Here is an 18,239-nt window from a genome sequence, read left to right on the forward strand (position 1 = left end):
TAGTTAATCTTACACAACATGACTATGACGGAAGTCATTTGCAAAACTACACAGATATGGCCTATATTGAATTGCTTATCTTCCCAAGGGGAATGGGTGGGGAGGGAGGGATGAAGAGAAGTTGGAACTCAAAGTTTTAGGAACAACTTTCGAGTACTGTTCTTCCTACTAGGAAATAAGAAATACAGGTAATGGGGTATAGAAAGTTATCTGGCCCTACAGGACAAAAGAGAAGATAGGGACAGGGGAAGGGAGGGACGATAGAAGACAGGGTAGATGGGTGATAGGGGCAATTAGAATGCATGGTGTTTTGGGGTGGGGGAGGGGATAAATGGGAAGAAAATTTGGAACCCAAAATTTTGTGAAAATGAATGTGAAAAGTTAAATAAATAAATTTTTAAAAAAAAGTAAAATGGGCCAAATGGAAAAGGAAGTGCAAAAGCCAACTCAAGAAAACAATTCATTAAAAATCAGAAGTTTGCAAGTGGAAGGTAATGATCTATGAGACATCAAGAATCAGTCAACAAAATCAAAAGAATGGAAAAGTAAAAGAAAATGCAAAATACTTCATTAGAAAAATAATACTTCATTAGGAAAATAGATCGAGGAGAAATAATTTAAGAATTACTGGTCTACCTGAAAACCATGATGAAAAAAGAGCCTGAATATCATTTTTCAAGAAATCATCCAGGAAAACTACCCTGAGGTCCTAGAAGCAAAGGGTGAATTAGTCATCCAAATAATCCACCAATCACCTCCTGAAACAGATTCTAAATTGAAAACACCAAGGAACATTGTAGCCAAAGTGCAAAATTATCAGGTCAAAAGGAAAATATTGCAAGCAACGAGAAAGAAACAATTTAAATACAATGGAACCAAAGTGAATATTATGTACGACCTGGTAACTTCTACACTAAAAGACTGGAGAGCTTGCAATATGATATTCTATGAGGTAAGAGAGCTAGGATCACAACCAAGGGTCAACCACCCAGTAAAATTGAACATAATCATGCAAGGGAGGAGAAGGATAGTCAATGAAATAGGGGACTTCCAAACCTTCCTGATGAAAAGACCAGAGCTCAACAGAAAATTTGATCTTCGAATACAAGATTCAAGGGAGACATAAAAGGTAAACAGGAAAGAAAAAACAATGACAACACATGTTATTCAATAAGGGCAAACTGTTTATATCCCTACATGGGAAGATGTCCCATAACTCTTGAGAACTGTGCCTTTATTAAGACATTTAGAAGGGATATACATAAACAGTGGACTTTCATATGAGGACAAAAAATATAAGTGGTGAAAAGTGATTGTACTGGGAGAAGAACAAAGGGGGAGGAAGAAAGGGATAACTTATATCACATGAAGAGGTGCAAAGACATATTACAGTGGAGGGAAAGAAGAGAAGGAGATTAGCATTGTTTGAACCCTAATCTCATTAGATTTGGCCCAAATAATATAGTTAGGTATAGAAAACTAATTTGCCCTATAGAAAGTAGGAATGGAAAGGGGGAAAAAAGGTAAGGGACTAATAGAAGGGAGGGTATATTGAGGGAGGTAGTGGTCAAAAGCAAAACCAGTGAGAGGGGAAAGGGAGAAAGAAGAGAGAAAAGCAAAAATTCTGGGGGGGAAGGGAGAGCAAGAGGAGAAATAGGATGGAGACAAACAAACAGTTAGTAATCATAACTGTGAACACAAATGGGATGAACTCTACCATAAAAAATAAGTGGAAAGTAGAGTGGATTAAAAACCATAATCTTACAATCTGTTGGTTACAAGAAACATACCTGAAGCACAGGGAGACACACAGAGTACAGTTCCTTTGTAAAAGACTGGAGCAAAATATATTATGCTACACCTGAAGTTTAAAAAAAAACCCAGGTGTAGCAATCCTTACCTCAGACAAAGCAAAAGCAAAAACAGATCTAATTTAAAGAAACAAGAAAGGTACCATAGACAATAAAGTAATATCATTACTAAACATACATGCGCCAAGTGGCATAGCACCAAATTCTTGGAGAAAACTACACTAGTGGGGGACCTCAAGCTCCCCCACTGAGAGCTAGTTAGATTTATATCTAACCTCAAAAAAAACCAAGAAAGAAGCTAAAGAGATGAATGGCATTTTAGAAAAGTTAGATACAGTAGACCTCTGAGAAAAGTGAATGGAGATGGAAAGGAGTATACCTTTTTTCGGTGGTACATGGTACCTACAGAAAAAGTGACCATGTACTAGGGCATAAAAACCTCAGAATTCAATGCAGAAGGGCAGAAATATTCAATGCATCCTTTTCAGATCATGAAGCAATGAAAATTACTTTATAATAAAGAACCATGGAAAGATACAGTAAAAAATAATTGGAAACTAAATAATCTAATCCTAAAGAATGAGTGGGTCAAACAACAAATCATAGAAACAATCAATAACTTCATTCAAGAGAATGACAAGACAACATACCAAAACTTATCAGATGCAGCAAAAGCAGTTCTTAAAGGGAAGTTTTATATCTCTCAATTCATACATGAATAAAATGGAGGAAGAGATTGATGAATTAAGCATGAAATGAAAAATCTAGAAAAAGAAATTTGGGGGGGGCGGAGCCAAGATGGCGGAGTAGAAAGACGCAAACACACATAGCTCTGAACCCACAACCCATACAACATCGGTATAAAGTAACTCACAGCAAACTCTGGAGCAGTGAGGCCACAGAACAGTGGAGCGAAGGAGATTTCTGTTCCAGAGGGACCTGCAAACCTCTCGCAAAAGGTCCATCGCGCTGCAGACACGGAGCCCAGCCCAGCCCAGACCTGCTGCGGCCATGGCACCAAGAGGAAGAGACCCGAGCAGGCTTCAGGGACAGGATCTCCAGTGGCCACACAAGTCCCTCCACCCACAGGTGACGGGAGTCGGTGAGAGAGTCTCTTTGGCGGGTCTAGAGGGGAGTGGGGTGCATCCATGGCTCAGGCCCCCTCGGGAGGCAGAAGCTGAGGGGCGGCGGCAGACCAGGGCTCCCTGGGTGGGCAGGAACCTGGATCCATTGTTGAAGGTCTGTGCATAAACCTCCTGAGGGAACTGAGCCTGAGAGGTGGCCCTGCCTGGACCTGACCACCTGAACTTAATCTCACACTGAATAGCAGCCCTGCCCCCACCAAAAGCCCTGAGGCTGGAAGCAGCATTTGAATCTCAGACCCCAAACGCTGGCTGGGAGGATCAGGAGGCGAGGTGGGTGTGAGGAGAATATTCAGAGGTCAAGTCACTGGCTGGGAAAATGCCCAGAAAAGGGAAAAGAAATAAGACTATAGAAGGTTACTTTCTAGGTGAATAGGCATTTCCTCCCTGCCTTTCCGATGAGGAAGAACAATGCTTACCATCAGGCAAAGACACAGAAGGCAAGGCTTCTGTGTCCCAGCCCACCCAATGAGCTCAGGCCATGGAAGAGCTCAAAAAGAATTTTGAAAATCAAGTTAGAGAGGTGGAGGAAAAGCTGGGAAGAGAAATGAGAGACATGAAGTCAAAGCATGAACAGCAGGTCAGCTTCCTGCTAAAGGAGACCCAAAAAATGTCAAAGAAAATAACACCTTGAAAAATAGGCTAACTCAATTGGCAAAAGAGGTTCAAGAAGTCAATGAAGAGGAGAATGCCTTCAAAAGCAGAATTAGCCAGATGGAAAAGGAGATTCAAAAGCTCACTGAAGAAAATAGTTCTTTCAAAATTAGAATGGCACAGATGGAGGCTAATGACTTTGTGAGAAAGCAAGATATCACAATACAAAACCAAAAGAATGGAAAAATGGAAGATAATGTGAAATATCTCATTGGAAAAACAACTGACCTGGAAAATAGATCCAGGAGAGACAATTTAAAAATTGTGGGATTACCTGAAAGTCATGATCAAAAAAAGGGCCTAGACATCATCTTTCATGAAATTATCAAGGAAAACTGCCCTGAGATTCTAGAACCAGAGGGCAAAATAAATATTCAAGGAATCCACAGAACACCGCCTGAAAGAGATCCAAAAAGAGAAACTCCTAGGAACGTTGTGGCCAAATTCCAGAGTTCCCTGGTCAAGGAGAAAATATTGTAAGCAGCTAGAAAGAAACAATTCAAGTATTGTGGAAATACAATCAGGATAACACAAGATCTAGCAGCCTCTACATTAAGGGATCGAAGGGCATGGAATAGGATATTCCAGAAGTCAAAGGAACTAGGACTAAAACCAAGAATCACCTACCCAGCAAAACTGAGTATAATACTTCAGGGGAAAAATTGGTCTTTCAATGAAATAGAGGATTTTCAAGCACTCTTGATGAAAAGACCAGAGCTGAAAAGAAAATTTGACTTTCAAACACAAGAATGAAGAGAACCAGGAAAAGGTGAACAGCAAAGAGAAGTCATAAGGGACTTACTGAAGTTGAACTGTTAACATTCCTACGTGGAAAGACAATATTTGTAACTCTTGAAATTTTTCAGTATCTGGGTACTGGGTGGGATGACACACACACACATGTACACATGCACACACACGTAGAGACAGAGTGCACAGAGTGAATTGAAGAGGATGGGATCATATCTTTAAAAAAATGAAATCAAGCAGTGAGAGAGAAATATATTGGGAGGAGAAAGGGAGAAATGGAATGGGGCAAATTATCTCTCATAAAAGAGGCAAGCAAAAGACTCATTAGTGGAGGGATAAAGAGGGGAGGTGAGAGAAAAACATGAAGTCTACTCTCATCACATTCCACTAAAGGAAAGAATAAAATGCACACTCATTTTGGTATGACAACCTATCTTACAATACAGGAAAGTGGGGGATAAGGGGATAAGCAGGGTGGGGGGGATGATAGAAGGGAGGACATGGGGAGGAGGGTGCAATTTGAGGTCGACTCTCATGGGGAGGGATGGATCAAAAGAGAATAGAAGTAATGGGGACAGGATAGGATGGAGGGAAATATAGTTAGTCTTATACAACACAACTATTATGGAAGTCATTTGCAAAACTACACAGATTTGGCCTATATTGAATTACTTGCCTTCCAAAGGGAAGGGGTGGAGAGGGAGGGAGGTAAAGAAGTTGGAACTCAAAGTGCTAGGATCAACTGTTGAGTAATGTTCTTGCCACTAGGAAACAAGAAATATAGGTAAAGAGGTATAGAAAGCTATCTGGCCCTACAGGACAAAAGAGAAGATGGAGACAAGGGCAGAGAGGGATGATAGAAGAGAGAGCAGATTGGTCATAGGGGCAATTAGAATGCTTGGTGTTTGGCGGGGAGGGGATAAAAGGGGAGAAAATTTGTAACCCAAAATTTTGTGAAAATGAATGTTAAAAGTTAAATAAATAAATTTAATATAATAAAAAAAAAAGAAAAAGAAATTTAAAATTCCCGGTTAAATATCAAATTGGGAATTCTGAAAACCAAAGAAGAGATTAATAAAATTGAAATTAAGAATACTATTGAACAAATAAATAAAACTAAGATGTGGTTTTATGAAAAAATGAAGAAAATAGGTAAACCTTTGGTTAATTTGATTTTAAAAGAAAGAAAGAAAAAAGGAGTGGAGTGAAGATGGTTCTGAAATTTGGCTATAATATTTCTGGAAGTTTTCATTTGGGGATTTTAGAAGGTGATTCTTTCAGTTTCTTCTTTGCCCTCTGACTCTTTGAGATCTACAGTTTTCCTTGGTAATTTCTTGAAATATGATACCCAGGCTCTTTTTTTTATCATGACTTTCAGTTCATCTGATAATTCTTAAATAACATCTCCTCTATTTTCCAGGCTGTTCATTTTTTCCTATTAGATATTTCATATTTTATTCAATTGTTTCATTCTTTTGATTTTTGTTTTGTTTTGCTTCTTGATGTCTCATGAAGTCATTAGCCTCTATTTGACCAATTCTATTTTTAAGGAATTATTTTCTTCAGTAAAATTGTACCTCATTTATTGAATTCTGATTTTTAAGCAATTATTTTTCTATGTTGCTGAATTTTTTTTAAATCTTATTTCTTTGTCTTTAGTTTTCAACATTTACTTCCATAAGCTTTTGAATTTTCTCTCCTTCCCTCTTCTTGAAAAGAGCATGCAATCTCATATAGTCTCTACATATATACTCATATTAATCATTTTCACATTAGTCATGTTGTAAAGAAGCATTAGAACCAATGGGAGGAATGATGAGAAAGAAGAAACAAAACAACAAAAGAAAAAAGAGAGCAAATAGTATTTTTCTATCTGAGTTCAGACTCCTTAGCTCTTTCTCTGGATGTGGACAGCATTTTCCATCATGAGCCTTTTGGAGTTGTCTTAGACCCTTCCATTACAGAGAAGAGCCAAGTCTAGGAAAGTTAATTATACAACATGGCTACAGTGTATACAAGGTTTTCTTGCTTCTGTTCACTTGACTCAGCATCAGTTCATATAAATCCTTCAAGGTTTTTCTGAAGTCCATCTGTCAATCATTTCTTACAGCACAAGAGTATTCCATTACATTCATATACCACAACTTGTTCAACCATTTCACAATTGATGGACATACTCTCCATTTTCAGTTCTTGGCCACCACAAAATAAAGCTTTTATAAGTAGTTTTGTACATGTGGGTCCTTTCCCCACTTTTATGATCTCTAGTGTACATCACTAGAAGTGACATGGCTGGGTCAAAGGGTATGCCCATTTTGTAGCCCTTTGGGCATAGTTCCAAATTGCTCTCCAGAGTGGTTGGATCAGCTCAATAAATTAGTGTTCCAATTCTTCCACATCTTGAAGAAGTTATTTTCTCCAGCATTTTTGTACCTCTTTTTTACCAAGCTATTAATTCTTTTCTCTAAATTTTCTTGTATTTCTTTCATTTATTGTCCTAACCTTTTCTCTGCCCATTTTATTTTATTTTTAAAATTTTTTTTGCTTTTTTAAATCTCTTTCATTAGTTCTTCTGGGAATTCTTGTTTTTTGTGCCTAATCTACATTTTTCTTTAAGGCTTTATTTGTATGTGTTTTCAAGTAGTTTTAGAGTTTCCCTATCATCATAAAAGCTTTTTAATGTCAAGTTCTTTTTTAGCTGTTTGCTCAATTTTTTCAGCCTATTCTTTGACTTTGGACTCTGCTGACCTGGGGTTGGGGTAGGGGCAGAATTTGTCTGATCTGGGCTTGTGATTTTTATGTTCTGCTACTTTCTTAGTGAGGTGTGGAGGTTTAAAATGTTTTCAGTGCTTTTATGGTGGTGTGATCTGGGAAGTTGTGTGGTCATTACACACCTGGACTTTACTCTGCTCCTTACTCAGTTAGGGCCCCTGTTCCCTCTGCCACAACTCCTTTCTGCCTAGGAACTGTAACTCATGCAGAAGTAGGGCCCCTCTTCCATTGCAAGTGCACTGCTCTCTGTCCTGAAATTACCCTAGAATTAGGTAATGAGTATTAAAGTTGCCAAATGATGCCTGGTCTTGTACCCAGTGATAGCACAAGGATCCCCTAAAATCTCTTTCAGACCAGGTATTAAATTCCCTTACTGTCCCTCGGTGATGAGCACATTCCTCCTGCTTTTGCCACATCCAAGACACAAAACTGATGCTGAATCTAACATGTCCCACTCCAGGCCACCAGATCTCCCACACAAGATTCTATTATTTCTCTAAGATGGTCTGGGCTAAAAAAAAAAACTGATTTTTTTTCTCCACTTAGAATTTGATTTGACATACTTTAAAAAAAATTTTTTTATGGAGGCATAGTGGGAGAACTTGACAAAAATGCTCACTTTACTCTGCCATAATGGGTTCACTCTCATAATTCTCTTTTTCTAATTTCTAAAACCTACCTAGCCGACATTCTTGCAAGTGTTTGTAGATAGATAGATAAACAGACAGACAGACAGAGCAACAAAGCATGTATTAATCTCTTACTATCTTTCAGGCATTGCAATAAGAATTGTCAATACAAATATAAGCAAGCAAGAGTTTTCTGCCCTTAAGTAGCTTACATTCTAATGAAGGAAGACAACACATCAAAGGAAGCTAGAAGGGAGTGGGGGTGAGTGGCAAGTACTCCTACAGTAGCATGATATGAAACAGGCAGGAAGCTGCACAGAGACCTGGACCCTGGTAAAATAAGAACTATCAGAGCTAAAGGATCTAGAGGCAGAATACAAGTTACTAATGTGGAGATGATGATCTGCATAGAGGTAACATAGCTAGAGGAAGCTGGTATGGTAGAGTGGGCCTTAATAAGGTGGGGCAAAAGGGATCAAAAGTCAGAACAGAATTGATTGTGATGAATATTAATGTTCTCTATAAATATAATGACAGTTATGATTTAAATTATTTGCATATAACATAGCTTTAAAGTGTTTCAAACCTTTCAAATACTTCCTAACGATAAAACATAAATCATATAAGTCTTCAGGTCTCATAAAATGTATAGAATAAATAATTTCCTACCAGAACAAAATTATTCTGATATTTCCTTTTTTCCAGAAAGCTCTAGCTGATTTTCCCCAATCAGGATATGGTTTGTCCTGAAGCATCATATCAGTGACCTAAAGAAACAAAACAAAATTACTCTGTACTGTGAAAAAAATGTTAAAATTATAGCACAAACATAATTTACAATAGTCTGAATAAAATAAAATAATTTACAATAACTTGTAATAGTATAAATAAGATAAGATATGTTTGAAACACAGTACATTTTCAAGGATAAAATTAATATAACATCATTTCAATTAAAATTTATATTAGTTTATATTTAGACATAAGTACATAGAACTATACAAGATAGTATCCTGGTCTAATATATCTCCAATGTATGGAAATTATTTTTTTTCATTAATCAACTTCTCCTTTGAAACAATTTTCCTACTTATCATATAATACACATAGCTTACACAAGAGACCAGAACAACAAATAGAGATGCTGCTCCAGAAACTCATACATAGCTTAATACTGAATAACTATTAGATACCAGTATGATAATGATACCTAATATTTGAATATCATTTAACAGTTATATAATCTTAGGAAAACAGATTAAGAGCTTGATGAGATCTTAGAAGTAATCTAGTTCAAGTATCTCATTTTACAGATGAGGACCTAAGGCCAAGAGAGACATTAAGCGACTTACCCAAAGTCACTTAGGTATTAATGGTAGAGCTGGAATTCTCTCAGGGCTAGGCTTATGATATAGGCTGTCAGGGTTCCAGAGAGGTTAGGATAATTCTTTTCTCTGGTACAACTTGATCAAAACTCCACTGGCTTTGTTTCCTTCATTTTTAAGGACCAGAAACCCAGTTCCATTTAACCACAATACAAGGCATATTTTAGAAAGAGATATTTAGTTCAAAGATGTAGAAATAACAAATGTGAATCTGCCCCAGCCCTCTTGGGTATATCCTCCCCTATGCCACCTTGGTCTCTTAAGGGAGTAAGTTTGAAACTGAGCTAAATTCCTACATAGCATTGGTCTCACTAAGTTCCTGTCTAGATGCAGTATGTCTGTCAAACAATTGCTTCTATTTGGATGGGATACTGAAAGTCACTTTTAATGATTCCTCTTTGCTTCTCAAGGCATTAATGGTGGGTGGGCTGCAATATCTGGTCTGGATTCCAATTCCCAGGTGCCTGTGGTTTGCCGGACTTCTTCATTTCTTGTCATGTGGATATAACTATAATTGTTGTCCTTAATAGCCTCTTGGGGGGGGGGGGGGCGGGCGGGCTGCCAATTAGTAGAGACTGAAAAGAATCTCTAGTTCTCCCTGTTTTGGGTACATCATGATTGAAATATGTTATCCACAGGTTACGTTTTGGTAATACTTTTGAGAGTCCACTAATTCTTAAATCGTGCCTTATCTTATTTTTCTTAGAGAAGGAAATTGCAAACCTGGAGAAGGAAATGGTAACCATGCCAGCATCTGTGCCAAAAAAAACCCCATATGGGATCCTAAAGAGTTGGACATGACTGAAAAACAACTGAACAAATCCTTTTTCTAGGTCAGTTCTTTTGATAGTAGATTGTAAGGATTTGTCTATTGCTGGCTGAAAGAAATGATTACACATTTGACCAGTGATTGACACTTGCCTATGTACCAGGGATATCTTAAGTACCAAATACTGGATCAGTCAGCTTTATCAAGGCAAAGAATGCAAGGCTCCCCTAATCATACTCAGTTTAACAAATTTCATCTACTCTATATCTGCAAGGTTAGCAAATTTTTTAATGCCCTTGTGACTGATGAAGTCTAGGCTACCTGCTGATAGACTGCCCCTCAGGTTCTCTTTCCATTTAGAACCAATGAATTTTCCCAGCAGAGTCCAAGAGCTCTGGAGTCCTGATAAGGATACGCATCTCATCATAAGCCTATGTCTGTGGTACTGAAGGGGTGGGGAATTGCATACTTACATGTCTGTGAGTAATAAACTACTCGACTCACAATCTTTTGAGCAACTGTATTCCATATTGGTGCCTTAACCGTGATTTCTTCATATAGATATTTCAGTTTCTCTTTAAGTTTTTGTTCTTATTTTGTTCTATTTCTTTTTGCCTCATTGAATTGAATTATTTTTGTTCTATTCTATTTTTCAGAGTATTGAAAACTCATGAAAAGTTATCCACTTTTTTCTCTAGGCAGTTTATTCTTTTTCCAATTGTTCTAATTTCATGTTTACCTTGTTTTAGTTGAACCTTAATTTCTTCCCTAGAGTTTTTATGGCTAATCCAATCTCTTTTAGGAGGTTATACTTATGATAATTTCAGGGTCTCCTTCCCCAGGAATATTATCTTGGGTTTTTTTGTTGCTGTGATTCATTTGTTTCAGTTATATCTGGCTCTTCATGACCCTATTTGGAATTTCCTTAGCAGATACTAGAGTGGTTTGCCATTTCCTTTCCAGCTTATTTATAGATGAGGAAACAGAGGCAATCAGAGTTAAATGATTTACCCAGGTTTATTCAGCTAGTAAGTGTGCCTGAGGTCAGATTTGAACTCAGGAATATGAGTTTTCCTAACTTCAGCTTCGATACTCTATCCACTGTGCTGTCTAGCTTTCCAGAGATTCTTTAACACGTATTTCTTAACTGTAGTAGGAATTATCCTGTTTGATGATGGCTGTGACTATTGTTCTTGGATTAGGATTTTATGCCAGTGCCAAGATCTGTCACGTCCTGCAATCCTTGACTGTGATGGCTAGGATCAAGACCCATCTCCCACTTTAGTCCAGGAGTGGAATAATGTACTAAGACTAGGGTCTGGCTCTGTAGAAGTCCAGAGACCCCTTCCCTGTGTCCCTAGGAAAAAGTCTACCTGGAATTAAGTCCTTAATTCTTCCAAAGACTTGTATTTGTACTACGTGGGAAGTAGGATGCCCACCTGGGCATTATAGATGGTGCTAAGGCAAGCAAGGTTAAGTGACTTGCCTAGGGTCACAGAACAACAAGTGTAAAGGCCAGATTTGAACTCTGGAAGATGAGTCTTTGTGGTTTCAGGTCCAGCACTTTATCCACTGTGCCACCAAATTGCCTCCTGGGATTTCTCCTAAATCTAGTCACACTGGCCTTGTGCTTTTCCTTGGGGAGTGACCTATCAAAAGTCCATAGCTTCTAACCTCTGCTCCTGGATTACCTGTACCAAAGATGGTGTTAGTTTCAGGCAACTCTCATAAGGAGTCCTGAAAAGTCACTTTTCACCAGCAAACCTCAACTCCTGGAACTGTTCTTGCATCAGGTTCCTTCTTTTGCCACCTTTCATATATGGAGAAGTTTACTGGTGTTTTTATTCAGTTCTGTTGTTTCATACGGTGTTTTTCTTCCTTGTTAACACATGTCATTAATGAAAAATTGGATTTGACTAATATCTTTCACATTGCCATTTTAACTGAAAGTCAGTATTTACTACTGTTGATCACTCCCCTCCTTGTAGGTATTCTTATCTTTCTGGGTATTGACACTGGTCTCTCTTAGTTTTCTTCTTATCTATCCAACTGTACTCAAGCTCACTTGTTAGTCAATTATCCATATCAAACTATAACTGTGGCTATTCACAAAGGGTCTATGCTAGGTGCTCTTTTCTCTCTACACACTCTTTCTCTCAGTGATTTCATTAGACCGTATAAGTTTAATTATGATCATTATATGAAGGATTCACATATCTATATATCAAGCCCTACTCTCTCCCCTGAATCATTTCAAACTGGATGTCACACAGATACATGAACATCTCAAACTTAAAATGCCCTAAAAAGAAATCATTATCTATCCTCCAAAACCCACCACTTATAGGACTTCCCTATTACTGTCAAGAACACCATTATCTTTCTAGTCAATTTCACTGTCCACTTGACTCCTTAATTTTTCTCACCAAACACATCTAACCTGATGTCAAATCTTGTTTCTACCTTTACAATATCTTTCACATTTTTTCTCTCTTCTACACTCATGAATCCACAATCCTAGTCCAGGACTACATTTAATCTTACCTAGAAAATTTCAATACCTTCCTAACTGGTTTTCCTTCTTCCTCTCTCCATATTCCAAACCATCCTTTACAGAGTTGCCAAAGTGATGTTCTTAAAGCACAGGTCTGACCATGTCACTCACCTACTCAATAAAATTCATTGGTTTCCTATCACTTTTAGGATCATATACAAACTTCTCTGTTTAGCATTTGCCTTTCACAACCTGATCTCAATCTACCTTTCTAACTAGCCTTCCTACTATCCTAATAAGATCTACTCCATCATCTGCAAGCCCTTGCTATCCCTAATGCCTGGAATCCCTCATCATCTCTGTCTCTTGAATTCCTAGTTTCACTCAAGACTAAGATCAAGGGTCAACATCCACATAAGGATTTTCCTAATCCTCAAGCTTCTAGAACCTTCTCTCCTCTAAAGACTGTTAACCTATTTTAAATATACACACAAATGCATGTATATAATTTCACATATTTGTACAAGTTTGTCTCCTAGGGACTGATTATTGATGGAATGGTAGAAGCCAATAGGCTGGAATGTATTATCACTGAAGATTTGCACAAAAGAAGTGGCATGAAGGATATTGGAGAAATATGTAACTGGAAAAAGAGACAGACCAATAAGAATAAAGGATAAAAACTCCAAGATACATAGGTTAACTCAACAATTCTAACTAGAAAAAAATACGAATTCTGAAGATATTAGGAGAAAGATCTTCTAATTTAAAAGAAAGGAAATTCGCATTGCGTAAGACCATTTTACACCCACCAGAAACTACAGAAAGTAATGGAATAATGTCTCCTAAAGAGCTCAAGATGCAACCAAAGTGACATATAGTGCAAAGCTAGCCTAATAATGACTTTAAATGAAGGATACAGAAAAGGAAAATGACAAATACTGGAGGGGATATGGGAAAATAAGTACACAAATGCATTGTTGACAGAGTTATGAACTGGCCCAACCATTCTGAAGAAAAATTTAGAACTCTAGCCAAAGGACTATAACATTATCTATTACACTTTGACCCATCAATATCACTACTATATCTGCATATCAGAGATATTAAAAAAATATGTCTCTGGTGACAAAAAGAAAGTCTGATGCTGTAAAGAACAATAATATCTATGAACCAAATATCTATATTGGTGAACCAAAGTAAGCTGGATGTGGTCAAACAGGAGATGGAAAGATTAAACAATGGCATCTTGGGTGTCAGTGAACTTAAATAGATGGGAACTGGTGAATTTAATTCAGTTGATCACTGAATATACTACTATGGGCAAGAATCCCTTAGAAGAGGGGGGCAGAGCAAAGATGGCAGAGTAAAAGAAGAGACTTGCTTGTACTCTTCCCCTAAATCCCTTCAAATACCTGTAAAATGACTAAACAATTCTAGAGCTGCAGAACCCACAAAATGGTGAAGTAAAACAAATCTCCACCCCAATACTGCCTGGAAGATCTACCAGAAGCATCTATCACACCAGGCTAGGAACAGAACAGAGCACAGTCCTGTGTAGGCCATGCCAGCACAGACAGAGTCAAAGCAGGCCCCATGGGACTGAATCACTGAGAGCTATGGCAGTTTCCAGACTTCTCAACTCACAAACACCAAAGACAGCATAGAAAGTCAGTGCAAAAACAATATAGGACCTGGTCTTGCTGAGGTCCAGCCCCAGTCCCGTGGTAGAAGAAGAGGTGGTGCCAGTGGCAGCAGCAGTGATGGCAGGGATGGCAGCTATTTTGGAGTTCTGGGCCCAAAGATGATGGGGGATTGATACAAAACCCCTGAAGCCTAGGACAGTACACCCACTTCCACTGGAAGCAGAGTCCTTCCTTTACAAAGAGTTAGAAAGTCAAGTATTTGACTGGGAACATGAGAAAACAGCACAAAAAAATCAGGACTATAGAATCTTACTTTGGTGACAAAGAACATAAAAACATACAACCAGAAGAGAACAACAAAGTCAAAGCTCTTACATCAAAAGCCTCTAAGAGGAATATGAAATTGGCCACAGGTCATGGAAGAGCTCAGAAAGGATTTTAGAAATGAACTAAAATAAGTAGAGGAAAAATTGGAAATAGAAAGGAGAGTGATGAAAGAAAATCATGAAAAACAAGTCAACAGATTGCTAAAAGAAACAAAAAAAAAAATACTGAAGAAAATAACACCTTAAAAAAATAGACTAACCAAAATGGCAAGAGATATAAAAAGCTAATGAGAAGAAGGATGCCTTAAAAAGGATGGGCCTAATGGAAAAAGAGGTCCAAAAGCTCACTGAAAAAAATAATTCCTTAAGAATTAGAATGGAGCAAATGGAAGCTAATGATTTTATGAGAAATCAAGAAATTATAAAACAGAAACAAAAGAATAAAAAGATAGAAGACAATGTGAAATATCTCCTTGGAAAAGCCACTGACCTAGAAAATAGATCCAGGTGAGGTAACTTAAAAATTATTGGACTACTTGAAAGCCATGATCAAAAAAGAGCCTACATATCATCTTTCAAGAAATTAACAAGGAAAACTTCCCCGATATTTTAGAGCCAGAGGGTAAAAGAGAAATTAAAAGAATCCACCAATCACCTCCTGAAAGAGATCCCAAAAAGAAAACTCCTAGGAATATTATAGCCTAATTCCAGAGTTCCCACATAAAGGAGAAAGCATCGCAAGCATCCAGAAAGAAACAATTTGAGTATTGTGGAAATACAGTCAAAATAACACAAGATTTAGCAGTTTCTACATTAAGGGATCAAAAGGTTTGAAATATGATATTCTGGAGGTCAGAGGAGCCAGGATTAAAACCAAGAATCATCCGCCCAGAAAAACTGAGTATAATGCTTCAAGAGGTAAATGGAATTTCAAGGAAATAGAATAGAAAATTTGACTTTCAGATACAAGAATCAAGGAAACCATGAAAAGATAAATAGAAAAGAGAAATCATAAGGGACTTATTAAAATTGAACTGTTTACATTCCTACATGGAAAGATGATATTTGTAACACATGAGACCTTCCTTAGTATCAGAGTATTTGGAGGAAATATATACGGGTGTGTCTGTGTCTGCCTGTGCTTGTGTGTGGTGTGGAGAGAGAGAGAGAGAGAGAGAGAGAGAGAGAGAGAGAGAGAGAGAGAGAGAGAGAGAGAGAGAGAGAGAGAGAGAGATGGCACAGGGTGAGTTGAATATGAAGGGATGATATCTAAAAACTAAAATTAAGGGGTGAGAGAGGAATACATTGGAAGAAGAAAGTGAGATAGAATGGGGTAAACTATTTCACGTAAAAGAGACAAGAAAAATGTTTCACGATGGAGGGGAAGAAGGGTGAGAGGGAAAGAGTGAATCTTACTCTCATCAGATTTGGTTTAAGGAGGTAATCATCTACATATTCAATTGGGTAGCTTACTCTACAGGAACGTATGGGGGAAGGGGATGGGGAGTGATAGAAGGAAGAGCAGATTGGGGAAGGGGTAGTCAGAAGCAAACACTTTTGAAAAAGGACGGGGTCATAGTTGAAAATAGAATAAGTGGGGGAAGGAATAAGATGGAGGGAAATATTGATAGTCTTTCACAACATAACTATTATGGAAGTGTTTTGCATAACTGCATATATATAACTTATATTGAATTGCTTGCCTTCTCAATGAGGGTGGGTGGGGAGGGAAAAAGAAAGAAAATTTGGAATTCAAAGTTTTAAAAACAAACGTCAAAAATTGTTTTTACATGCAAATGGGAAATAAGACATATAGGCAATGGGGTATAGAAATCTATATTGCCCTACAAGAAAGTAAGGGGACAAGGGACAGGGGGTGATAAATGGGAGGGCAGAGTGGGGGAAGAGGTAATCAGAATGTATGCCATATCAGGGTGATGGGTAGGGGTGAGATGAGGACAAAACCCGGAACCTAAAATCTTGTGGAAATGAATGTTCAAAATCAACAAAAATTAATTTAAAAAAAAAAAAAAGGATCCCTTAGAAGAAATGAAGTAGTCCTCATAGTTAATAGAATGGTGAGAAAAGTGGTACTGAGATAAAATCTCAGAAGTGATAGAATATCTGTTCTAACCCAAGGCAAACCATTCAACATCACAGTAACATAAATCTATAATTCAGCCACTAATGCTCAAGAGGCCAAAGTTTATCATTTTGAAGACTAACAACTTTCAGAAATAGCACCAAAAAAAGATAGAAGTTGTGAATGCTAAAGTAGGAAATCAAAAGATAATTGTTGTAGAGCAAGTCTGGCCTTAGAGTAAAAGATGAAGTAGAACAGAGACTAATAGAGTTTTGTCAAGATAAGTCACCAGTTACAGCAAACATTTATCTTCAACAACCCAAGACACAATTGTTCACAAGGACATGAACAGATAGTCAATATTGAAATCAGACAAGGCCCGGAGCTGACTGTGGGGTTTGTGTGTATAAGTTCATCCTTCGTTGCTGAAGAAGACTATGCCATCAGATAAATAATGACATGACTTGCACTTGACTTTGTTTTGAGTGAAGGAGGGCTGTGCAGGTCACCAGCCTCACTTCTCCTCCACAGCCATCTGAATCCAGTGACCAGATATTCATCAGGATGATTAGAGATGACCCAGCATGAGGCAATTGGGGTTAAGTGACTTGCCCAAGGTCACACAGCTAGTGAATGTCAAGTGTCTGAGGTGAGATTGGAACTCAGGTCCTCCTGACTCCTGCACTGGTGCTCTATCCACTGCACCACTTAGCTGCCCCTCTGTGGGGTTTAGAAAGCTTTACTATACCTGGCATCATGAATAAGATCCTTTAATTTTCCCTTGTTAATTAAACCCTAAGAAACTCCAGTTCTATACCATGACTTTTCCTTCATTCCCCTACCTACTGTAACTCCTGCCAAAGAGTTACTGAGCTCAAAGATCACAAAGCATAGCTGTAGAAGCAGGTCTGGCAAGTAACACTTTGTTTCCCATGAATCACCAACTTGAAACCCTGAAAAGAAGAGAGCACTTCTAACATATGACAGGGATGGGACTTTTTCTATATGAAAAATGGAAAGCTGGCAAGCTGTCTTCTGAGCTGCAACATCAAATATAATCTTGCAAACTGCCGCATAATTACCCAATCTAGACATAGGTTTGGAGACCCATAGCATACCACTTCCATTTCTAGTAAAGTAAAAAGAATATCCATTAATAAATCTCTTTTGGATATGCAGGTCTTCTGCATGTTTCCTTTTTTTAAAAAAAAATCCTATCCTCATTCATATGTTGGGTTATGGTATAATCCTACTCATTTGCTATTGTTATAGGAGTAATATTTCAGAAGGCCCTACTATCTGGGTTGTGCTAACTTCCTTACGTCTTACCCCATGCAAGTTAGGCTAATGATTTTTATGTTAGAGCTACTGAAACTCTTTCAGCCTTGATTAGATCTGGGTACTAGTTTAGCTTCCCTAGTCACTTGAGCACAGAAGTTCAGAAGGAGCTCCAGCATTCTCTCTGAGACTTCTGATCCTGGACCAAAAAGTATGATGAGAAGCTATATTCAACTGAATCAGTGTGGTAGCCTCATTGCATATCCTTGGTGAATATCTTTCCGTTCCCATGGCTAAGTAAACCTCTTTTTCTTAACAGTTGAATGACCTAAGAGTGCGTCACTTCATTTTAACATTAGACCTAAATTACTAGGGTACCTTGACTCAGACCCAGCTAACAAGAGCTGAAAAAAGAAGAAAATGAAATGCGTAGAAGAAACTGCTTAAATTTCACTCAATTTTAAAAATACTCTCATTCTATATCTGGCAATGAATGACCC

At 37.9% G+C, this 18,239-nt stretch overlaps 1 protein-coding gene across 16 annotated transcripts in view; it reads right to left on the minus strand.

Annotated features, from left to right (window-relative positions):
• Positions 1-18,239, minus strand: part of TMEM117 (transmembrane protein 117) — a 234,518-nt gene that overhangs the window by 59,972 nt on the left and 156,307 nt on the right. For all 16 annotated transcript variants that reach the window (XM_072654278.1, XM_072654276.1, XM_072654275.1 and 13 more), the window contains one exon: positions 8,428-8,525. In XM_072654278.1, coding sequence (XP_072510379.1) covers positions 8,428-8,525 — 98 coding nt within the window. The remainder of the gene's footprint in view (positions 1-8,427; positions 8,526-18,239) is intronic.

Source organism: Notamacropus eugenii, chromosome 3 (genome assembly GCF_028372415.1).
Source record: "Notamacropus eugenii isolate mMacEug1 chromosome 3, mMacEug1.pri_v2, whole genome shotgun sequence".
Classification (NCBI taxonomy): domain Eukaryota; kingdom Metazoa; phylum Chordata; class Mammalia; order Diprotodontia; family Macropodidae; genus Notamacropus; species Notamacropus eugenii.